Genomic DNA, 25,670 nt, shown 5'->3' with positions numbered 1-25,670 from the left:
TCCGCTAATGTGCGTCGCTGTTGCGTCGGCGACGCAGCGGCGACGCGCCCCTATGTTTAACATGGGGGACGCGTGCGTTTTTTTTGTTGCGTTTTCCGACACGTGCGTCGTTTCCGACGCTAGCGTCGGACGCAAGAAAATATAACAAGTTGCATTTTTCGTGCGTCCGATTTTCGTCAAAAAACGACGCACGCGTCGCAAAACGCAGCGTTTTTGCGTGCGTTTGCGCGCGGTTTTTTGTGCGTCGTGCGTTGCGTCGCCGACGCAGCGGCGCGCAACGCTAATGTGAACGTAGCCTAAGCTGTCAGAAAATACCCAGTCACTTTTAGGCTGTGTGCACACGTAGCAGATTTTTCGCGTTTTTTCCATGGTTTTTCGCTATAAAACCGCGAAAAAAACGCCCACATTAAGCATCCTATTTAATAGAATGCAATCCGCATTTTTTGTGCACATGCTGCATTTTTTCCCTGAGCGGATTCGCATTCCAGAAAAAAAAAAATGCAGCATGTTCATTAAATTTGCGGAATCGCGGGGATTCCGCACACCTAGGAATGCATTGATCTGCTTACTTCCCGCATGGGGCTATGCCCACCATGCGGGAAGTAAGCAGATCATGTGCGGTTGGTACCCAGGGTGGAGGGGAGGAGACTCTCCTCCACGGACTGGGCACCATATAATTGTAAAAAAAAAAAAAAAAAAAAAAAAAAAAAAGAATTAAAATAAAAAATTTGTGATATACTTACCTTCGATGGCCCCCGGAGTCTTCCTGCCCCTCAGCGCTGCACACGGCCGCTTCCGTTCCTGTAGATGGTGTGTGAAGGACCTGCGATGACGTCGCGGTCACATGAAGGTCCGGCACACACACCATCTATAGGAACGGAAGCCGCTGAGGAGATCGGCTGTTTGCGGTAGGTGAGAATAACCATTTTTTAAAATTATTTTTAACATTCTATCTTTTACTATTGATGCGGCATAGGCTGCATCAATAGTAAAAAGTTGGTCACACTTGTCAAACACTGTTTGACAAGTGTGACCGACCTGTCAATCAGTTTTCCAAGCGATGCTACAGATCGCTTGGAAAACGCTAGCATTCTGCAAGCTAAATATGCTTGCAAAACGCTAGTTTTTTGCGGGAATATGCATGCCAATTCCACATGCGATATACCCGCGGCAAGAGGCGCAGAATTGCCGCGGAAATTTCCGCGGCAATTCTGCAACGTGTGCACTTAGCCTAAATGTGATGTGGTCCCTTAAATAAAATGGTTTTGTACAATTTGTTGGAAAAATTAGAAATCGCTGGTCAACTTTTAACCCTTCTAGCTTCCTAGCAAAAAAAAAAAAAGTATTAAAAAATTGTGCTGATGTAAAGTAGATATGTGGGAAATGTTATTTATTAACAATTTTATGTGACACAACTCTCTGATTTAATGGCATAAAAATTAAAAGTAAAAAAATTGTGAAATGTAAAATAGTTTTGGCAAGTTATTTTCACAAAAACACAACTCATATAGAAGAAATTTTACCACTATCATAAAGTGGTAAATGTTACATATTGTGCATATGTCATACATATATGTATGTGGTACATATTGTAATATGTCGCGAAAAAAAACCTCTGAATCCATGGGATACGTTTAAACATTCCAGAGTTGTAACCTCATGATGTGACATTGGTCAGAATTGAAAAATTTGGCTTGCTCATTAAGGTTAAAATTGGCTCGGTCACTAAGGGGTTAAAACTATACAATTCCAGAACAGCTGTGCTCTATACACACTGCAGTGGTGTTCTTGGATACTGCAGCTCCTCTTCCATTCACTTCATTCAGTAGCACCTCAGCTGGTCTGATGATGATCTATAATACTAAGGCTGGTTCATCAATCGCACCCTGATCAGATATACAAGTTGCCTTCATAATGTAGCAAGATGCACAGTTGGGCTTTTCTGAAATGGCCCCTGGTCTAATGCCTACACCTTAGTCTATATGCACATAATCCTGTCTGACATTTGGTGAATCGCATCCGCAAATTGAAGATTCATCTGAGTCCTTGTACATCTCCAGCACACCTACCTGTCTGCATTGTGGACGGGTACACAAGCTTTGCGCCTCTTAAACTAGCATGGTCTCGTGACCAAAACAGTTGAGACTATTGCATGCTGGAATATTTTTTTCACTGTCTTTGCAGAAAGGCAAAACCCAATTATCAAAACTCTAGAACCCCCTGGGTCTGGTACCCAGGTTGTGGGCAGCTGAGGGTTAAATGGTAATCTACCATCACATATATCAAACAACCATGGAAAGAGTATTTACAGGGAAGCTACCCAATGCATGGCCCACATGTATCGGAGCTTTCCCGCACAGTTACAGCTAAAATATTTTTCTCTTAAAACTCTGGCGTTTAAGAGAAAACATAATTTGAGGATCTGGTCTGGGACTATAGGGAGAAACTGGATCAATGCTCTAACTGCTTCTTTCAGCGCCGCTGCAGGTGATTGACATGTCTCTACCTATTTACTTAAATGTAAGAGACCTCTCAATCAACTAGAGCAGTGCTGAGAGAAGCTGACCCTGCTTTAAGGTACCGTCACATTTAGCGACGCTGCAGCGATCTAGACGACGATGCCGATCGCTGCAGCGTCGCTGTGTGGTCGCTGGAGAGCTGTCACACAGACAGCTCTACAGCGACCAACTATGCGAAGTCCCCTGGTAACCAGGGTAAACATCGGTTTACTAAGCGCAGGGCCGCGCTTAGTAACCCGATGTTTACCCTGGTTACCAGTGCTAATGTAAAAAAACAAAACAAACACTACATACTTACATTCCGGTGGCTGTCCCCCGGCGCTCTGCTTCCCTGCACTGACTGTGAGCGCTGGCTGGCCGTAAAGCACAGTGGTGACGTCACCGCTGTAATCTGCTTTACGGCCGGCCGGCGCTGACAGTGCAGGGAAGCAGAACGCCGAGGGACGCGACAGACACCGGAATGTAAGTATGTAGTGTTTTTTTTTGTTTTTTTTTACATTTACACTGGTAACCAGGGTAAACATCGGGTTACTAAGCGCGGCCCTGCGCTTAGTAACTCGATGTTTACCCTGGCTACCTGTGAAGACATCGCTGAATCGGCGTCACACACGCCGATTCAGCGATGTCTGCGGGAGATCCAGCGACGAAATAAAGTTCTGGACTTTCTGCTCCGACCAACGATGTCACAGCAGGATCCTGATCGCTGCTGCCTGTCACACACAACGATATTGCTATCCAGAACCGAAGTTGGTCAGTGTGACTGTACCTTTAGTCAGTTGACAGGATTTGTGTGTGTTTACACTGTCCATAAATATGTGTGAAAGCAGCCTTAGGACCCCTTCACACGTCCTGGTGATTCATGTACTGGAAAAAGAAAACAGTACTGGTGAGATCTGTGGTTTGTGTGCAATGCGTAAGTACGTATGTGACATCTGTGTGACATTTGTATATCCTTTTGCTGTCTGGGAGTGGCATCCGTGTGCCCATCTGACACGTACTGGTGCTTGGCAAAAGCAGTACAGTTAGCTGTTCCCAATTGCCGGGGGCAGAAGGCAGCTCTCATGATTGTCACTTGGTCTCCCTGAGATCAAGCACTCAGGCGACAATGAGGAGAGTTGTATTCAGCATCCGTTGTGTGCATCGTGTATTTAAAAAAAAAAAAAATGGCATGGGCTCGCCCGTAATTTTTTGAACTAGCTGAGGGAAAGCTGACCGCTGAGGGCTGATGTTAATATTCTGGCAAAAGGGCCAATAGCTATAAATGTTCCCAGGCTACGAATATCAGCTCAGACCATCACTGCTTACTATAATGGAGACTTCTCAAAATTGATGTGAGGTCCCCCTAATAATCAAAAACCAGCAAAGACTAAACAGACAGCTGTGGGCTGATATTGATAGCCTGGAAAGGGGCCAGGTATCATTGCCCCCTTCCCCCCCCCCCCCCCTCCCTCCCAGGCTACCAACATCTGCCCTCAGCCGCCCCAGAAATGGCAAATCCTTGAAGATGCACCAATAGTGGCGCCTAGCTTCTTCTTTTCTGAATTGCCCTGTGGTGGTGGAGAGTGGGGCAATAGGGTTGAGGTTGATATCACCTTTGTATTGTCAGCTGACGTCAAGCCCGAGGGGTAGTAATGGAGCGGCATCTGTAAAATGCCCCCATTACGAACACCCTAGCAAGTTTTGAAATAAACACACCGCAAGAAAAAAATCCTCTTAGAAATAAATTGTCCCTGACCCGCTTTTTCCCATTTATTACAGTATAAATTAAAAATAAACAAAAACCATATTCTTCACCTGTTCAACAATAATCCATTTGTCCCACTGCGTAATCCTTCTATCTTTTCTTCATTTGGATGCCTTTGCATGATGCGACCGTTCAGCTTGCTACCCAGGAGACACTAAGTTAAGGCTATGTGCACACGTTGCAGATTATTTGCGGTTTTCTAGCGTTTTTGCGCTATAAAAACGCTATAAAACCGCAAATAATCTGCATACATTAAGCATCCTATCATTTTTAATGAAATCCGCAATTTCTGTGCACATGATGTGCGTTTTTCCGCATGAAAAACGCATTGCGGAAAAATAATGAACCTGCTCATTAATTTTGCGTTTTTTTCGCGGTTTTCCCACAGTCTAATGCATTGGGAAATGTCCGGAAAAAAACACGCAAAAAACGCGCAAAAAAACGTATGCGGATTTCATGCGGAAATCTGCCAGAAATGTCCGGATTTTCACAGGAATTTTCTGCATGAATTCCTGAACATGTGCACATAGCCTAAAGGCCCCTTCACATTTAGCGACGCTGCAGCGATACCGACAACGATCCGAATCGCTGCAGCGTCGCTGTTTGGTCGCTGGAGAGCTGTCACACAGACCGCTCTCCAGCGACCAACGATGCCGGTAACCAGGGTAAACATCGGGTAACTAAGCGCAGGGCCGCGCTTAGTAACCCGATGTTTACCCTGGTTACCATGCTAAAAGTAAAAAAAAAACAAACAGTACATACTTACCTACAGCTGTCTGTCCTCCAGCGCTGCGCTCTGCTTCTCTGCTCTCCTCCTGTACTGTCTGTGAGCCGGAAAGCAGAGCGGTGACGTCACCGCTCTGCTTTCCGGCTCACAGCCAGTACAGGAGGAGAGCAGAGCGCAGCGCTGGAGGACAGACAGCTGTAGGTAAGTATGTACTGTTTTTTTTTTTTTTACTTTTAGCATGGTAACCAGGGTAAACATCGGGTTACTAAGCGCGGCCCTGCGCTTAGTTACCCGATGTTTACCCTGGTTACCAGTGAAGACATCGCTGGATCGGTGTCACACACGCCGATCCAGCGATGTCTCCAGGGAGTCCAGCGACGAAATAAAGTTCTGGACTTTATTCAGCGACCAACGATCTCCCAGCAGGGGCCTGATCGTTGGTCGCTGTCACACATAACGATTTCATTAACTATATCGTTGCTACGTCACAAATAGCAACGATATCGTTAACAATATCGTTATGTGTGAAGGTACCTTAAGAGTCAGTGGCCTTCGGTGATGTCATTGAGGTGACCACAGGTCACTGAAGCTGCGGTTCCCATGGGTCTCTCGTGTACTTAGTGAGATCAGCCCAAGCATCTTGAGGATTTTCTCACTGTGCTAGCCTTGATGTCATGAAGGTTACCGCAGTTCATCAGTCAGCTCACAGTGAACAGTGTGGAAACAGCTGGCATTTTGTTCTGGTGTCCCCCCGTAAACTAACCAGTAAAGGCTAAGCAAACAGCTGTGAGCTATTAGTAGCCTTGGAACTTTTTGGTTTATGTTCCCCTTTCCCAGATTAGTAACATCAGCCCCCAGCCATAGTCTTTTCCTCTGCTGATTATCAAAAATACTCTGGAGCTCAGGCCAATTTTCTTAATTCTTTATTTTACAAACTGTGTACACAGCAAGTGCTGAATACAACTCCCATCATTGTCACCTGGTCGCGCTGAGTTCAGAGAGATTAGGTGACAATGATCAGAGCTGTCTTCAGCACCCTGCGCCTGGGAACACGGTCCATATAAAAAAATAAATAAAAAAATAACTTGACCTGTGCACACCACCATAAAATGCAATGGGTGTGTGTATCCGTATTAGCAGTCCTTAAAAAACGGACGTGTTCAGGTGGCATTACTCTGTGCAGAACTTCAGTTGCTCTCCTTTACGTGCTGATTTTGTTTTATTGCAGGCTATGAACAAGAAGATTGATATCATTAAAGGATTATTTGTGGCGTGCAGACAGTCCGAAGCACGTTACATAGCTAGGTATGTACTTTCTAAAAGATCCTCTTATACTTTGCTTTATTCCTTTGTTTTTTCCCATTTTATGTTTTTCGTTACTTTTTATTTCTCTAGAGCTTTAGGAGGAAAACTTCGAATTGGACTGGCAGAGCTGTCTGTTCTTTCAGCTATTGCTCAAGCAGTTTCTCTAACGCCTCCTGGACAATGTGAGTATTGGCATGAATATATCCCAATCCATTAATGTTACTGCATTTCTGAAAAGTGGAAGCGCAAGTGGTCATGTCTTCTAATGATGGGCCGAGTAAGCGTGGCTGTTCCTGACCATAAGCGAGCGCTACAATTCAGCTCTGACCAATCACTTTAAGTGTTTTTGATCAAAACTAAAGTGACAAGGAGAAATTACTCTTAATTGCCAAGGTGGAGGTGTCTCCATCCCAGTTACTAAGTTTCAGCCTTTTTAAAGTAACTGCCAATGGGCATGCTTAATATGATCACAAATCAATTCCAGGAGGAATGTTTGCCCCATCTATGTTCTCAGGCTTTGTTCATATGATAGTGAAAGAGGATTCATAGGAATCACAACCCTAAACACTGTGTTTATGTGGTCTATGACTTTTGTGTCCAGAAATTCCAGATGGAACCACATGACCAAAACATATGTAGCAAATCGTCAGGGCCTGAACCACATCTTGCACAGAAGTCATCTTCTCTTACCCCAATTTTATGCATGAATTTGGGAGCCCTGTGTACCTGATACATCTGTTACAGCTTTTGTTCCTTACTAGTGTACAGCTGGAGAATTGAGGATAATAAGTCATCCCACTGCTCGTTGTCAATTACCCCAACATCTTGCTCCCATTTGAAGACAAAGATATTTACTACTGCCAGATATGACTTGGACACTTTTTAGATGGACGGCGACAAACTGGAAGTTGTAAAGGACTTCAACCTATTCTGATCAATGATCACTCAAGATACAGCGACGACACCGGAAGTCAAGAGGAGAATAGCTATGGGCAAATCAACAATGAAGTCACTGGACAAGGTCTTCAAATCGAGGAAACTCTCACTGGCGACAAAGACACTGCTCGTATATATCTAGAATCCAAAAATATGCCCCAAAACTAACACATAGTAGGGGACCTATAGCAATAACCACTATTATCAATGTGTTTGTTTAAAAAAATAACAATTTATTGAAAATATATTTAAAAAACACATGTATATAAAATTCACAAAATTCAACAAGGTACCTGTTCGTGTGAGGGAAGCAGTATCAGTCACTGCAGATATAATATCAACAACAAGTGTGCAAATAGTTTTAGCTGGATAGTGTCCAGTCATCAACAGCAGGTTTATCCACCATGGAAGTATATGGATTAAATTGCCACACTACCTGGTCTAATGTAAGGCTAGATGCCAGAAGAACAAAAGGTACAAGTGCCTATGATAAATGAATAATAAAGACCATAACATAACTTAGTGCAGGTAAAAGTTTGTAAAGAGGGCAGATTTACCTATAGCAGTAAGTGTTCAGGTGTGGAATCCAGCTTATTGCGGAGCTGATGGTGTTTCCCTCCACCCCAACGCACGTTTCGTGTATTCTTCTTCTGCTCGTATATAGTCTGGTCTTTTCTGTAGTGGCATATGGATGCGAAACTTGGACGATAGTGAAACAAGATAGAAGAAGAAGAATCAACGCCTGTGAAACGTGGTGCTGGAGAAGGATGTTACCATTACCATGGATGTCAAGAAGAATAAACAAATCAATTTGGATCAAATCAAGCCAGATGTGTCACTCGAAGCAAGGGTAACCAAGCTATGATTTGCTTACTTTGGACACCTTATACGATGAGAGCAATCACTGGAGAAGGACATCATGGTCGGAAAAATAGAAGAAACAAGGCAAAGAGAAAGATCAGCAACTCCATGGCTGTTAACATTTCATCTGAATTAGTACCGTAAGCCAAAAATTGGAAGTGGCTCCACAATGCAGGACATGTGAATTTTTCAATTAGTATTTTTTTTCTCTGTGTTGGTTTTACTTAAGATATTGGTTGCAAAATCCTGACCAAATACTGATGTAGGTCTCCCTATCCTCCATATTACAAGTGTTGAGTTAAAAACAAAACTAACATTTCAGTGTGGTTTTGATTTACAAGCTTCATTTTGCAGTAAAAATGACCTGTTAACTACGTTCTATGGATCGGCATGTTTTCGGCAATATCACATTTATATAGCGGTTTGTTTTATTTTTATATTGCTCACTTAGGTAGAAAAAGGCTTCAGTTGCCATATTCTGAGAACCATGGGCAAAATAAAAATAAAACAAAAGCTAAATAAATGTGGTATTGCCGAATACGTACTGATTATAAAAAGGTTAAAAAATTTTTTGCTTCAGTTGCCATATTCTTAGAACCAATTTTTGGGTCAACTAGCATTTTATGAGGGCTTTTTTCAGTGAGCTGAGCTTTTTAATTTTTTTATGATCTCATTCATTTTCTTTTTCGGATGCAAAATAACTAAAAATGGTGATTTTGTCATTTTTACCTTATATGCTGGAGTATAAGCCGAGGCACCTAATTTTACCACAATAAACTGGGACAACTTATTGACTCGATTGTATACCTGGTATGCATTGTTCCCTCATCCCTATCCTGGTATGCATTGTCCCCTCATCCCTATCCTGGTATGCATGGCCCCCTCATCCCTATCCTGGTATGCATTGTCCCCCTCATTCCTATCCTGGTATGCATTGTTCCCTCATCCCTATCCTGGTATGCATTGTCCCCTCATCCCTATACTGGTATGCATTGTCCCCCTCATCCCTATCCTGGTATGCATTGTCCCCTCATCCCTATCCTGGTATGCATTGTCCCCTTATCCCTATCCTTTTATGCATTGTCCCCTCATCCCTATCCTTTTATGCATTGTCCCCTCATCCCTATCCTGGTATGCATTGTCCCCTCATCCCTATCCTGGTATGCATGGCCCCCTCATCCTTATCCTGGTATGCATGGCCCCCTCATCCTTATCCTGGTATGCATGGCCCCCTCATTCTTATCCTGGTATGCATGGCCCCCTCATTCTTAACCTGGTATGCATGGCCCCCTCATCCCTATCCTGGTATGCATGGCCCCCTCATTCTTAACCTGGTATGCATGGCCCCCTCATCCCTATCCTGGTATGCATGGCCCCCTCATCCCTATCCTGGTATGCATGGCTCCCTTATCCCTATCCTGGTATGCTTTTGGCCTCCAATATACAGCATGAGCCCCCACAGGTGTCAAGTCCTGCTGGTGAATGAAATTTCCATTTCCAAAAAGCTTGTCGCAGAGGGAAGCATGAAGTGCTCTAAAACTACCTGGTTGACGGTTGTGCTGACTTTGGTCTTGATGAAACACAGTGGACCTACACCAGCAGTTGACATAGCTCCCTAAACCATCAATGATTGAGGAAACTTCACACCAGACCTCAAGCAGCTTGGATTGTGGCTTTTCCACTTTTCCTCCAGACTCTGGGACCTTGATTTCTAAATGAAGTGCAAAATTTACGTTCATCTGAAAACACCACCTTGGACCACTGAGCAACAGTCTAGGTCTTTTTCTCCTTAGCTTCTGGCATTGTCTATTGGTCATGAGTGGCTTGACACAAGGAATACAACACTTGTAGCCCATGTCATGGATACCTTTGTGTGTCTTGGCTCTTGAAGCAATGACTGCAGCAGCAGTCCACTCCTTGTGAATCTCCCCAAAATTTTTGAAAGGCCTTTTCTTAACCGCAGTCTTGAAAGGATTGTTATCCCGATTACTTGTGCACCTTTTTCTACCACACTTTTTCCTTCCACTCAATTTTCCCGTGATATGCTTGGATACAGCACTCTGTGAACAGCCAGCTTCTTTAGCAATGACCTTTTGTGGCTTACCCTCCTTGTGGAGTGTGTCAATGACTGCCTTCTGGACATCTGCCAAGTCAGCAGTCTTTCCCATGATTTTGGAGCCTACAGAAACAGACTAGGACCCTTTTAAATGCTCAGGAAACCTTTGCTTTGCTGTTTTCTCCTTCACCTCATTGGGGGACACAGACCGTGGGTGTATGCTGCTGCTAATAGGAGGCTGACACTAAGTAATACAAAAAAAGTTAGCTCCTCCCCTGCAGTATACTCTGTTATGACCTGATAGTTACAAATAATATAGGACGAGCTCTGATACGTGGGAACTCTGCTGACCGCAATCCCTAATCCTATCACACACACTAGAAATAGCCGTGGATTGCTCCTAACGCTCCCTATGCAACTCGACACAGCCTAAGGAACTAGCTAGCCCTGAAGATAGAAAAATAAGCCTACCTTGCCTCAGAGAAATTCCCCAAAGGAAAAGGCAGCCCCCCACATATAATAACTGTGAGTAAAGATGAAAATACAAACACAGAGATGAAATAGATTTAGCAAAGTGAGGCCCGACTTACTGAACAGACTGAGGATAGGAAAGGTAACTTTGCGGTTAGCACAAAAAACTACAAAAAGACCACGCAGAGGGCGCAAAAGACCCTCACGGTGCGGGGGCGCTCCCTCTGCGTCCCAGAGCTTCCAGCAAGCAAGACAAAAATCAAAATAGCAAGCTGGACAGAAAAATAGCAAACTAAAGAAAAACAAGCAGGAACTTAGCTTCTGCTGGGAAGACAGGTCACAAGAACGATCCAGGAGTGAACTAGACCAATACTGGAACATTGACAGGTGGCATGGAGCAATGATCTAAGTGGAGTTAAATAGAGCAGCCACCTAACGAATTAACCTCGTCACCTGTGGAAGGAAACTCAGAAGCAGCAGCTCCACTCACAGCCACCAGAGGAAGCCCATGGACAGAACCAGCCGAAGTACCATTCATGACCACAGGAGGGTGCTTGACAACAGAATTCACAACAATACTCCCTTTTGCTGGCTCTCAGCTAACCAGTTTATGCTTGGTGTCTTAGGAGGCACAGGTCTGGTTTCCAGACCTCACTTTTTTATTCTTTTTCACCATGAAAGATGAGACAGGGGCGATGGACCCTTTTGAAGGGGTCAGATCTCCCCAAACCATCAACGGGCGAGCACGTGGAGTGTGACCTCCAAGTATCTTCTCCCGCAACGTGGGACAGTATGCCGGACTCAGCCCTGACCACCCTAAGGTAACGAAACCCTAGGCTGTACAGGCGCATATGGACTGTCTGTGCAGCCCCCACTGCCTCATTAATGCTCAGACAACGGTGATGGAAGAAGGCGGACGGTCCCACTCCTCATTCCCTGAAGGGAAGATGGACCTAGGGTGCCTGCACCGTCCTTTATACAGCCCCCTCTAACCTTAATCTCTGGAGCCATGCGAGGTGGGGGGCTGGGAGGGCTCCTGCTGCGGCGCAGTTTTCCCCTGCCGTTCAAGATGGGAAGCCTCGCTCCAGCCCCGTGCCTGTGTTCTCGGGCGGGAGCTGGGAGTTCCCTGTTGCTGGCGGCGTCAGGCTGCGGGCCCAGATTCCCGTTCCTGCCTCTTCCGGGTCCGTCCTCTCCATACTCGGGCGGGCCTCAGATAATTTAGTCCCCGGCTTCTGGCGCGGTTAGGTCGCAGGTGGAAGTCCCGCCCCTTTTAGCCGCGTCATCTTCTAGTGGCTCTGCCCCCTCATCCTCGGGCGGATGCCGGGGAAAAATTTAGCCCCCGGCTTCGGCCTCTGATAGGCCGCGAGTCGAAACTCCGCCGTTTCCAATGGGACCGTCCACCAATTGGGCGCATTTTTTATCTGGGACATCACTGATGCTTCCTCCTGTGACGGGTTCCACAGGACAGCCGGAGACACATAACTGAGGTAAGTGCTACTCCTCCCAGCCTGGCAGCTGCAATATATATTCCTGCAGCTTATCCCAAGTTCTGATTATAACAGCAGCAGGTCCAGCATGGCTAGAAGGACCCAGTCTCATATGTTTTTATATATGCCGCATGTATGGCCTGTCGGTCCGCTTTTCCGCTTGCCCAGAGTAATCGTCTCTGCGTGGCCTGCGGTTCCGAGCGTGCTCAGCCCTCCCCTGTGACTCAGCCCAGTGTGTCAGGAGCAGAAAGCATGGTCTTCCCCCCGGAATGGGCTATGTCTTTGTCGCAATCTATGGCGTCCCTAACAAAGGCAATCGAGTCCCTTCAGACCCCATCTGGGTCCAGAGGCAGCGGTTCGCCTGTCCTGGAGAGGTCATCTGACTCACAAGAGCCTCCAGCCTGCAGTGGCCGCTCTCTCACTAGGCAGACGCGGGGGAAACGAACCCACACCGCGTCCCCCGGTCCGTCGGGTGCATCTGCATCCCTGAGTTCCATCTTTCGCTCACCCTCACCAGCGGAGATTAATGAACATGGTTCGGAGTACGATTCTGAAGGGTCCCTCAATTTAGAGGTGCCTGATTACTGGGAGTCAGTAGACAGCCTCATTGAAGCCGTCAACCAAAACCTGGGGGTGTAGAGGATGTATCCACCTTGGCTTCCGGTCATAAGGTGTCTTTTAAGTAGCCACATAGTTTTTTTTATTTGTTCTCATCCTGAGTTTGAGGATTTAGTACAGCGTCTCTGGGAGTGGCCGAATAGACGTTCATGGGGCAGAGGGCTCTAAATGCAGACATCCTTTCGCCTCGGAGTTCCATAGGAAGTGGGCGGAATCCCCTTTGGTAGACCCTCCCGTATCTCGTTTGGTTTCTGAAGACGTTATTAGCTATTCCTAATGGTTCTTCTATTAGAGATCCAACCGACTTATTGAAGGCCTGGTGCGTTCAGTATTTGAGGCCTCAGGCTCAACCCTCTCGCCCTCTTTTGCGGCGTCTTGGGTGGCCAAGGCCATATCCTGATCAGTGTCTTTGAGGAGAGCTCAACAGGATAAGGATCTGCCATCAGAGGTGACCGAGATTTCGAATCAGGTCGCCCTAGTAGGGAACTATCTGATTAATACGTTCTTGGATGAAGTCGCTTACTGCTCTGTTCTATCAGAGTGGCCGATTATTCGGCAAAAAATTGTATCAGCTCATTTCTGATACCACAGGAGGAGAAAGTAATTTTCTCCCACAGCAAAGGTTTAGGCAGCATTTCGTCACCAGTTTCAGGCACGTTTTAAGTCTTTTCGGGTGGATCACAGCGGCAAACCCCGCTGGCCCAGGTTGACTTAATCAAGACAGAGATCGTCAGATCTCTTACAGAGCCAACCCATTGGGAAAAACGCGGTTACAGCAGCCTAAATCAGAAGGATCTAAGTCCCACAGATTTTCGGCCAAATATCTGGAGGCAGGCTCAGGTTGACACCAACATATCCTTTTTTTTTCAGCCAATATGCAAGCACGTGGGGTATCCTCTCCACGTATACCTCCCTATGATGTGAGCTGCCATGCCTGGTCTGATTCTTAGGGGCAACAGGTCCTTTTAAAGGGCACTGATGTCCCCACACCATTAATAGATGAGCACATGGAGTGTCTCCTCCATGTATACTCTTCTGCAGCCAGACCTAACACCGGAACCAGCCCTATCCACCCGAAGACCTGAACTCTATGGATGTACAATGGAACCCCTCTTTTGGCATCCAAGCACTCCCCTCTGCATAACCACTATTTAGCAGAGGAGGCAAGAAGGCGGACGATCCCTCTCCACTTCCCTGTTCAGAGGGTGGTGGATCAAGGGTTCATCATTTTATCTCCGCACTGTCAGAAGAGAGCGGCGGTTGCAAGAGACTGCTTTTTCTGACCACCTGGATGCAGCCGGTCATTTTGCCACTTGGCAGGTTATCTGGGAAAAATCTCCTGTGGCAAACCTACCAGTATTCCTGCCCGAGGGGTTATCAATTAAAATTACTACGGACTATCAGATAGCAGATCTGATTCGCTCTGTCTTGCAGCCTCGGGTTTAGTGCTCTCCTTAACCACCCCTTGGGTTGCTAGAGCAATGGTCTCCTGGTCGAAGACCTTTACTACTTTGATTCACAACAGTAACCTTTTCCCGAAGACAGTAAAGCTGGTCAATCAAATTTCTTGAGCAGGAGACTAGCTGGTTCACGCCTCTCAGATGCGGCTAGTTGCGCGGCGCTGTCAGCAGCAAATACCATTACATCCAGAAGGGCATTAAAACTCAGAGAATGGAAGTGTACTCTGTGTTCAAAAATGCCTCTGATATCACTTCCTAGGATCACATGTTTCCTATAGACAACCAGCAGTGGAAGAGTTTTCCAGGAATATCTCGATCCAAGGGATCTTGGTTCCAAAAAGAGGGACCAAAAAGTAAGACTAATCCTGGACCTCAAACTTCTACCAAGCTTGACAAGGTCCTCCTTCTTCGGATGGAGTTTCTCCGCTGAGCTATTTCTTCAACGGAAAAGGATGGAGTTTCTGGCATCCATTGACATTCGTGATGCTTACTTTCACGTTCTTATTTTCCCTACTTTTTCGCTTTTCCATTCGCAAACTGCATTTTCAAGTCACAACCTGGTCTTTCGGCCTTGCTACCGCACCCTGAGTGTTCGCAAGGGTCATGACGGCTGTCATGTTCCTCTTGCACCCTAGAGGCGTAGTAGTCCTGCCATGTCCGGTCGACTTTCTAGCCGCTCTTCCAGGACTAAGCTGAGTCGTCTATATCAATTGCTATACCCTCTCACCTGGATTGGCAGCTTCATCTAGACAAGTTTTTCCTTTTTTCCAGCCCAGCAGATATCCTTTTTAAGGATGATCCTGGACACTTCCAGGGGGTTGGTAATTCTCCCTTGAGACAAGGCCATGGCTCTTCAACTCAGAACTCTCTTACTTGACCTCTCATTCCCTCATTCCATTCAATTGCTGGGAGGGTCATCAGGAAAAATGGTGACCGCAATGGAAGCTGTTTTCCTCCGCTTCGCTCGTTTTCGGTAGGTCAAATAGGCTTTCAGAGGGTAGTCTCTGAGCTCCTACCTCATCCGGGAGAGTTCCTTCCAGTTAAATGATTATTAGAACTGCTGTTGACAGCCTTCTTCTCCCAATCGTTCTGGGGATCCGAACGATGCGGCTAGTCCTACAGCAGGTTCTCTGCTTTCTCGTGGGTCTCCCATCTGAATTCAATCGGATAATGCCACGGCTGTTCCATACGTCAATCTTCCAACAGGTACCCACGGTCAGGCATCATGGACGAGGTGCCTCACGTTCTCTGATGGGCCGAGATCTATCATTATGTGATCTCGGCAGTACACATCCCAGGCGTAGACCTCTGGACAGCAGACTCCTTCAGCTGTCAGGGTCGCGCCTCAAGTGAGTGGGAACCTCTCTCGGAAGTCTTGTATCAGATCTGCCTTCTCTGAGGCACTCCAGATGTAGATCGGATGACGTCCAGACTGAACGCGAATGTACTCGAGTTCATAGTTCGGCCTCGAGATCCAAAAACTGTTGCAGCGAATGCTCTGGTTCTTCCGTGGTACCAGTTTCCGTAACCCCCCTTCCACTACCTCCGAGAGTCGTTTGGAAGCGGGAAGGGCCCCAGTGATCTTGGGAGATCCGCACGGACCACGTTAGGTTTTTTGGTTTGCGGAGCTAGGACTTTTCCCCGTCTTATTCCAAGGAAACTGCGAGTAGTTTCTTTCTCGCAGGGAGTTTTCACATGTGGTCCTTCCCTTTCGCATACCATTAGATCTTTGGGTCCTTAATGGTCCTGGGAGTCTTACAGTAGACTTTTTTTTGATCCGGACAGACTTTACTATCAGGGAAGGTCTCCTTTTTTTTTTTTCTCTGCGATCTCGTCATCCTGATGAGTCTTCGGAGCTAGCCTCTCTGTTCTTCAGACTTTTTTTCTTATTACCATCAAGGCAAAGTTGTCCTCACGTCATCCCCGTCCCTTGTTAATAGTCCACAAAAAGGGGGATGGGTTCTCCATATTCTGGACGAAGTAAGTGCTCTGAGTAGGTACGTATAGAGCTCAGCATCCTTCTGAAGGTTGGACACCTTATTTGGGCTTCCTGACGGTCAGAGGAATGCTTCCTGATGGTTACAGGAAGGGTTTAGCCGTTTCATCGGTCATGTTAGCCTGGTGGATTTGTTACACCATCCAGGAGTCCTTCTGGATTAGACATCAGCCTAACTGCACTCCACTCTGTCGATCGAGGTTTCTTGGGCTCTAGGCACCAGGCGTCAATAAAGCACGCCTGCAAGCTTGCGGGTTCGTCCAATCCGCATGCAGCCATGAAGCACTATAATTCTCAGACTTCAACTGTTATGAGTCTGGGCAGGCGGACTCTTCAGGCCGCGGTGGCTCTATTGTAAGTAGCAGTTGCACAGGGCCTAATCTGATGTTGTCCCACCCAGGGACTGCTTTGGGATGTCCCACGGTCTGTGTCCCCCAATGAGGCGAAGGAGAAATAGGGATTTTTGTGTACTCACTGTAAAATCCTTTTCTCCGAACCATTCATTGGGGGACACAGCTCCCACCCTGTTAGCTTCTACTTGTTTTGTAAATTGACATGCTATACTCTCATTTCATATATAATTTGACTTGCTATACTCTCATGTTGTTGTTGTTCTCCTACTGCTTTTGCACCGAACTGGTTAGCTGAGAGCCAGCAGGAAGGAGTATACTGCAGAGGAGGAGCTAACTTTTTTGTATTACTTAGTGTCAGCCTCCTATTGGCAGCAGCATACACCCACGGTCTGTGTCCCCCAATGAATTGCTCGGAGAAAAGGATTTTACGGTGAGTACACAAAAATCCCTATTTTTGTTAATTATTCTAATTTACCGAGATGCTGACCTTTGGGTTTTCATTGGCTGTAAGCCATAATCATCAACATTGACAGAAATAAACACTTGAAATAGACACTTCCCCTGACAAAGCTACTTGGATTAGTGACACGCATTGGGACCAGGCAGGCTCTTTCACTCCAGTGAGTGGCAAGTATTTTCTATTCATGTTTTCTTTAATAGTGCAGACCACGAGCTTAATGTGGGACACCTATGCCTTTTTATATCATTGATCTATGTTGACCCATAGAGTTCTCTATTTTGTAAGTACTCTTATTATGTGCATTTAAAATATTTGTTCATTATGTGTAATATGGCTATTATATATAAAACGGTTTCCTACATTTTGAGCTCTTGTTTGTACTTTGTACATACATTGAATGATCTTCACTCACTGGAGTAGTTAAATTGTTTGGGACTATTTATTCCCCTCTGAGCCTGCTTGTACACATCCCTATGTATAAGGGTTGTTGATATGGGTATGTTTTTTATATGTTTTTATGACTGCAAGCACTTTGTTTTTTCAATAAAGCCTTTTTCTTTCTCGCTTCATTGGGGACACAGGTAACCATGGGTGTATGCTGCTGTCGCTAGGAGGCTGACACTGTGCAAATTAAGAAAAGTAACTCCTCCCCGGCAGTATACACCCTCCGACAGGCACCAGGCAACTCCGTTTTTGCTTAGTGTCTGTAGGAGGCGACCTGGATCTAACACCAAATCCGCATTTCTTTTTCTTTCAGGGATTGTGTGTGTTAATTAATCTTTTTCCCTTTCGTTTCAGATACAATTCTGGGGTTACAGGGTGCAGTTCTTCTCACCCTGATTCCCCGCATTAAGCAACCGAGAGAGCATTGTGGTATCACCTACATCGCACCCTCTCGGATCCGCTGGGCAGGACTTTGTTTCATGTCACCCTGGGGTGTTCATGTTGACTTTCTGTGGCCAGTCCTTGCCTTTTCGCCCCTCATCCCTCTCCTCGGAGTGGGCGGAGAGGAAGACGGTGGTCACCTGCAGTGACCTCCCCCCTTTTAAGGGGTTGATGCCGTCTTCTGCGCCAGTTGATATAGTGCGGGAAGGAGGACCACATCTCCCAGGACCCTTTCTGCCATCAAGGGATCCTGATGCGTTCATGTTCAGGTAGGAAGATCTTCAAGCAACAGCAACCCCTGTCCCCGCATCTTCGCAATCTCCATGCAGGGGCTCTTTTTCCCTCGCTTTTTCCACCATATTCCTTTCTGGCAAGTCTCTGCCCCGGGAGGCTGCGCCCCTTCTTCGTCCTCATCCCAAGCTCTGGACAGCCTCGCTTGCAGCCCAGCACTGGTAATGGCCGCGCTCCGGCGGGCCACACCCCCCTTTTCCCTGCCGGCCTATCGGGCGATTGGTTTCTCTTCAGCGGCCACGCCCCACTGTTTGGCACGTTCTCTGCACGAGCAGACGCTCGCAGCCTGCGCTTTCCCGGCCATCTGCCTCCTGTGCATCGCGGCAGTTCCTCCATCATGTCTGTCTCTCAGGAAGCCCCTAATGTTCGGGATGAGTGCACTCCCCCTCCCCCAGAGTGGGATGTTGCAATGTCTCAGTCTGTCTCCGACCTGACTAAAGTGTATCAGTCCCTGGTTCAGGTACTAGAACATATTCCACTGCTGACTGCCACCAGTGCCACGAACGCTTCTCACAGTGATTCACTCGCACCTGTCCAAGACCCTCACAGGGGCAGACTTGAGGAAAGAACCAGAAAGCATTTTCTGTCTAGTTCTTCTCAAACTTTTCCGGATCCAACTGCATCAGCCGGAATACCACTCTCTACCCGTTCCCCCTCTTCGCAGGCGGACGTGGGGTCAGATGTATCCTCTGTCAGATTCTGACTCAAATGCAGATCAGACTTCCGCAACACAGGATATGGTTGACAGCCTTATCTCAGCCATTATTCTAACGCTTGAGATTAAGGAGGAAGAGGCAGCTTCTCAGTACATCTCCGTTTCTTTCAAACGGATGAAGCGTCCTTCTAGAGTTTTTCCCAATCATAAGGAATTTGATAACACTACGTCTAGACACTGCGAACACCCTGGTAAACGTTTTCCAGGGAGGAAACGTTTACACATTTTATACCCGTTTGCTGCAGACCTTGTTAGCATATGGTCTGAATCTCCTAAGGTAGATCCACCTGTGTCTAGATTATCCTCCCAGACAGCGCTGTTGATTCCTGACGCGGAGTCTCTGAAGGACCCCACGGACAGACAAATTGTGGCTCTAACCAAATCAGCTTTTGAAGCTTCTGGTACCTCTCTCTACCCCAATTTCGCCTCTACCTGGGTGGCGAAAGCGGTATCTGCCTGGGCCAAAACCCTGCGCAGAGGCATTGCAGCTTCGGCTCCCGCACAGGAACTAGCAGATTTAGCATATCAGATTTCACTTGCTGGAAAGTACCTTCTGAATGCTTCTCTGGATGTGGCTGCTTGCTCTGCAAGGGCAAGCAGCAATATTGTCTCCATTCGCCATGTCCTGTGGCTGAAGGCGTAGAACGCAAATCCCGCTTCCAAAAAATCCCTCACAGGTTTGCCTTTCCAGGGATCTAGGCTCTTTGGAGCGCAGCTAGACCAAATGATCTCGGATGCCACGGCCTGTAAGAGCTCTTCTCTTCCGCAATCTAGGCCTAGGCGTCCCTTCAATAGAAATGGACCCCATTCTTTTCGCCCTTTTCACTCCTTCGCCTCCTCAGGTGGTGCCTCTCAGCATGACCGGTCTTCCACTCAAAGCGACCGAAGGAAGCCTTCTTTCAGGCCTACCCCTCACTGGAGAGCGAAAGGCCGTTCCTCCAACTCTTCCAGTTCTCGCAACCACAGATTTTCTTCCAAATGACGGGTCACCCCCACCTGGAAATCCTTCCAGGGTGAGAGGCAGGCTTCTTCTGTTTACAGAGCCTTGGTTATCGGTGGTCGACGACGCCTGGGTCAGGGAGCTTGTCACATCAGGTTACAAAATAGAATTTTTGTCGCCTCCAGTTAGACGTTTTTTCCTCTCCCGCCCACCCAAACAGCCCAGGTCCCAGGGCTTTTTCAGGTGGTTGATTTCCTTCTCGCCTTAGGGGTAATCGTCCCAGTACCTTCCAACCACCGGTTTTCCGGATTTTACTCAAATCTATTTGTAGTTCTGAAAAAAAAAAAAACGCCCCATTTTGGACCTCAAACGGTTGACCCGCACACTCCGGATTCGGCACTTCAAGATGGAGTCCTTGCTCTCGGTGATTGCCTCCATGGAGCCAGGAGAATTTCTGTGCTCTGTGGACATTCGGGATGCATTTCTGCACATTCCGATTTGTGTTCAGCATCAGAGGTTCCTTCGTCTCGCGATCCAGGACCAACATTTCCAATTCACGGCTCTTCCTTTCGGCTTGGCGTCCACCCCCAGAGTCTTTACGAAGGTAATGGCAGCGGTCATGGCCATAATTCTGTCGAAGGGGATTCTCGTAATCCCCTATCTCGACGATCTCCTCGTAAAGGGTCCGTCTCGCCGTGACTGTGGTCACAGTCTCCAGATCACTCTGGACATGTTAACCTGCCTCGGTTGGATAATCAACAAACAAGGGTCCACCTTAATTCCGACCCAGCGTCTAGCATTCCTGGCCATAGAATTCGACATCATTCAAGCTCAGGCTTTCCTCCCAAGGAAGAAATTCCTCTCTCTTCGGAGGGGCATCAAAGCCCTAAGGCGTCCTACCCCTCTACCTCTACGGCTCTACGGCTCGGCATGAGGGTTCTGGGCAAGATGGTCGCTTCCATGGAAGCGGTCCCTTATGCTTTGTTCCACTCTCGCCTTCTCCAGCTGGCCCTTCTGTCAGTTTGGCACAGGAATCCACTCTCCTTAGACCGCCCAGTTCGCCTCCCTCTCGATGTGAGACAGTCTCTCACTTGGTGGACGCTATCCGCTTCCATTCTGCGCAGGACATTATTTCTCCCCCTCCACTGGCAGGTCATCTCCACCGATGCCAGTCTCCAGGGGTGGGGTGTGGTCTTTCTCCACCTCACAGCCCACGGGCGCTGGACTGCTCAGGACCCACGCCTCCCGATCAATCTCTTGGAAATCAGGACTATTTTTCTAGCCCTCCGTTGGCAGCCCCTCCACTTAGGAAAACCAGTCCGCATTCAGTCGGACAACGCCACAGCTGTGGCTTACATAAGCCATCAGGGAGGGACAAGCAGGTCATACGGAGGTGGCAAAGAATTCTGCAGTGGGCAGAGAACCATGTTCCGTTCATATCAGCTGTCCACATCCCAGAGTGGACAATCAGGAAGACAACTTTCTCACCCGTCAGGGGTTCATGTCAGGCGAGTGGGCTCTTCTCCCCGCTGTCTTCAACCACATTTGCCAAAGGTGGGGCGTGCCGGACGTCGACCTAATGGCCTCCCAGCAAACCACAAGGTTCCCCAGTACTTATCCAGATCCCGGGATCCGAGGGCCATCGGCTGCGACGCTCTCATGATCTCGTGGGCCCAGTTTCAGATGCCTTACCTGTTCCCGCCTCTCACCTTATTTCCAAGGGTCGTAAAGAAGATAGTCAGAGGGGGTTCCTGTTCTCTTAGTAGTTCGATATTGGCCACGCAGGGCCTGGTACGCGGAGCTAGTGATCATGTTATCGAACTTACTTTGAAGGCTCCCAGACCGTCCGGATCTTCTATCACAGGGTCCCCTCTTCCACCCGAGTTCTCGGTCTCTGGATTTAATGGTATGGCCGTTGAGGCCGCGATCCTGAAGGACGCAGGTTTTTCTCAGCGTGTTATAAAAACCATGATAAGAGCACGTTAAAGGGTCAGGTTTCCGCCTTCTCAATTCTCTTTCAAAGAGACATTGCTTCTCTCCCCCAGGTAAGAACCTTCCTTCAGGGAGTTGTTCATGCTGCACATCCTTCCCATCCTCCGGTCGCTCCTTGGGACCTCAACCTTGTGCTTGGCGCCCTCCAGTGTACGCCTTTTGATCCGATTCCGGACATCTCTTTTTCGCTTCTTTCCTGGAAAGTAGCTTTTTTGGTCGCCATCACCTCGATCAGGAGACTTTCCGAGTTGGCGGCGTCCTGTCGTTCTTCCTTTCTGGTCTTTCATCAGGACAAAGTTGTCCTTCGGCCTGTCCCTCCTTTACTGCCAAAGATGGTTTAGTCTTTTCACATCAATGAAGACATCGTCCTTCCTTCTTTGTGCCCTTCCCCAGTTAATCTTTTGGAGAAGCCTTTCCACAATTTGGATGTGGTCAGGGCTATCTGAGTCTACCTTGTCAGAACTGCTCCTTTTCGTCAGTCCGACTCTGTCATCTCAGAAGGTCATCAGAAGGGGCTCCCCGCCTCTAAGTCCACATTTGCTCGGTGGATCCGTTCGGCGGTCCTGGAGGCATACTGTGTTCAAGACAAATAGCCTCCCCCAGGGGTGAGGGCTCACTCTGCCCAGGCTGTGGGAGCTTCTTGGGCTGTTCGTCACCAAGCTACGGCCTCGCAGGTTTGCAAGGCCGCAACTTGGTCGTCCATCCACACCTTTGTGAAGTTCTACAAGGTGCACACTCGGGCTTCTGCGGATGCAGGCCTGGGTAGGAAATTCTACAAGGTGCACCCTCAGGCTTCTGGGGAAGCAGGCCAGGGTAGGAAGATACTGCAGGCGGCGGTTTCGCACCGGCCGACCTAGTTCTCTGTTATTATCCCGCCCTGGGGACTGCTTTTGGACGTCCCATGGTTACCTGTGTCCCCAAATGAAGCGAGAAAGAAAGAGGGATTTTTGGTTCTTAACGTAAAATCTTTCTTGGAGCCTTCATTGGGGGACACAGCACCCTCCCTTTATGTTGTACCGTTTTGGCCAACGTGCCGTTGATGTGGGTTGGTACATAGGTTGAGTTGTTTATACTTGTTCCTACTACTGCTTTTGCACCAACTGAGTTGTCTGGTGCCTGTTGGAGGGTGTATACTGCCGGGGAGGAGTTACTTTTCTTTATTTGCATAGTGTCAACCTCCTAGCGGCAGCATACACCCATGGTTACCTGTGTCCCCCAATGAAGGCTCCAAGAAAGAGATCTTACGGTAAGAGCCAAAAATTCCTCTTGTCACTATTTATGGGTTGTGTGTGCACGTTATTTGCGCTTCTTCTTTTTCTGTGCATTCTATGTCTTAGGCGCGTTAGTAGCACCCCCTGGTATTTGGTTTATCTATGGTGGTGCCCACTTATTTCTTTCTTAAACACTTGAAGTAGATCACTCTGTTTGTAATGACTCTATATAATGAGTTTCTCTTTTTGTATCGAATAACTGAAATAAATTAATTTTGTGATATTCTAATTTAGTGAGAAGCACTTTTATACACCTCTAGTTAACTACCCAATATTTTTGGGAGTCCACTACTTGTACAATCAAATTACAAAATAATGCTTATCCTCTACTACAGTGCCGACGCTGTTCAAGCGATTTTGGCACTGGCTCTCCTGGGAATTGTCACTGTCACGTGATCTCTGCGACCAATCAGCGGCTGCTTTACTCTCCCAACCTTTAGACAAATCGCATACATTGGAGGAAGTCAGAGATGCTGCTTTCTCTCCTTCGAATGTACAGTGAAGGAAATAAGTATTTGATCCCTTGCTGATTTTGTAAGTTTGCCCACTCACAAAGACATGAACAGTCTATAATTTTAAGGGTAGGTTAATTTTAACATTGAGAGATAGAATATCAAAAATGAAATCCAGAAAATCACATTGTGTAAATTATATAAATGTATTTGCATTTAGCAGTGAGAAATAAGTATGGTATTTGATTCCTCTGGCAAACAAGAGTTAATACTTGGTGGCAAAACCATTGTTGGCAAGCACAGGAATCAGACATTTTTTGTTGTTGATGATGAGGTTTGCGCACATGTCAGGAGGAATTTTGGTCCACTCTTCTTTGCAGATCATCTCTAAATCATTAAGATTTTGAGGCCGTTGCTTGGCAACTCAGAGCTTCACCTCCCTCCATAAGTTTTCTATGGGATTAAGGTCTGGAGACTGGCTAGGCCACTTAATGTGCTTCTTTTTGCCACTCCTTTGTTGCCTTGGCTGTATGTTTTAGGTCATTGTCTTGTTGGACGACCCAGCCACAACCCATTTTTAATGTCCTGGCAGAGGGAAGGAGGTTGTCACTCAGGATTTTACGGTACATGGCTCCATCCATTCTCCCATTGATGTGGTGAAGTAGTCCTGTGCCCTTAGCAGAGAAACTCCCCCAAAACATAATGTTTCCATCTCCATGCTTGGCAGTGTGGATGGTGTTCTTTGGATCATAGGCAGCATTTCTCTTCCTCCAAACACAGAGGAATGCCAAAGAGCTCAATTTTTGTCTCATCTGACCACAACACCTTCTCCCAGTCACTCACAGAATCATCCAGGTTTCCGTTGGCAAACTTCAGACGGGCCTGCACATGTGCCTTTTTGAGCAGGGGGACCTTGTGGGCACTGCAGGATTTTAAACCTTTATCTCGTAATGTTACCAATGGTTTTCTTGGTGACTGTGGTCCCAGCTGCCATGAGATTATTAACAAGTTTTCCCCATTTAGTTTTATGCTGTTCTTTCGCATTCCTCATGAACAAGGATACCCCACGAGGTGAGATTTTGCATGGTGCTCTAGATCGATGTGGATTGACATTAATTTTGTATTTTTTCTATTTTCTTACTATTGCACTAACAGTTGGTTCTTTCTCACCCAGCATATTACTTATGGTTTTGTAGCCCATTCCTGCTTTGTGCAGGTCTATGATCTTGTCCCTGACATCATTAGAAAGCTCTTTGGTCTTGCCTATGTTGTAGACGTTAGAGTCTGATTGATTGAGTTTGTGGACAGGAGTCTTTTTATAAAGGTGACTATATAAGACAGCTGTCTTTAATGCAGGTAACGAGTTGATTAGGAGCGTCTAACTGGTCTGTAGGAGCCAGAACTTTTACACTATGTGCACACGTTGCGGATTGGTGTGCATATTTTTCTGCACAGTTTTTGCAAAATACGCAGGTAAACTGCCCTGCGGATTACCCGCTGATTTACCACGGGTTTTTTGTGGTTTTTGTGCAGATTCTACCTGCAGATTCCTATTGAGGAGCAGGTGTAAACCGCTGCGGAATACGCACAAAGAATTGACATGCTGCGGAAAACACACCGCTGTCTTTCCGCGCATTTTTTTCCACAGCATGTGCAGTGCGGATTTTGTTTTTCATACATTTACATGGTACTGTAAACTCATAGAAAATTGCTGCGGATTCGCAGCAAAATCTGCGTGTGCACATAGCCTTAATGGTTGGTAGGGGATCAAATACTTATTTCTTACTGCAAAATGCAAATACATTTATCTAATTTATACAATGTGATTTTCTGGATTTTATTTTTGATGTTCTATCTCTCAATGTCAAAATTAACCTACCCTTAAAATTATGGACTGTTCATGTCTTTGTCAGTGGTCAAACTTTCAAAATCAGCAAGGGATCACATACTTATTTTCTTCACTGTATGCGATATGTCTGAGGTGAGTAGAAGTGATATTTTATTGGGGGAACATAAAGTTTGAGAAGACATAAACACAAGGAAGGAAGGAGTTCCAAACTACCCATAAATAAAATCTAGTATTTATTTGTAATAAATATAAAAACGTATAGCATCAAAATACAAAATAATA

At 46.7% G+C, this 25,670-nt stretch overlaps 1 protein-coding gene across 3 annotated transcripts in view; it reads left to right on the top strand.

Moving 5' to 3' along the window:
• Positions 1 to 25,670, top strand: part of LIG1 (DNA ligase 1) — a 389,895-nt gene that overhangs the window by 230,045 nt on the left and 134,180 nt on the right. For all 3 annotated transcript variants that reach the window (XM_069741985.1, XM_069741988.1, XM_069741987.1), the window contains 2 exons: positions 6,219 to 6,295; positions 6,386 to 6,477. In XM_069741985.1, the coding sequence (XP_069598086.1) occupies positions 6,219 to 6,295; positions 6,386 to 6,477 (169 nt within the window). The remainder of the gene's footprint in view (positions 1 to 6,218; positions 6,296 to 6,385; positions 6,478 to 25,670) is intronic.

Source organism: Ranitomeya imitator, chromosome 10 (genome assembly GCF_032444005.1).
Source record: "Ranitomeya imitator isolate aRanImi1 chromosome 10, aRanImi1.pri, whole genome shotgun sequence".
Lineage (NCBI taxonomy): Eukaryota > Metazoa > Chordata > Amphibia > Anura > Dendrobatidae > Ranitomeya > Ranitomeya imitator.
This window is presented reverse-complemented; position numbering and strand designations above follow the sequence as displayed.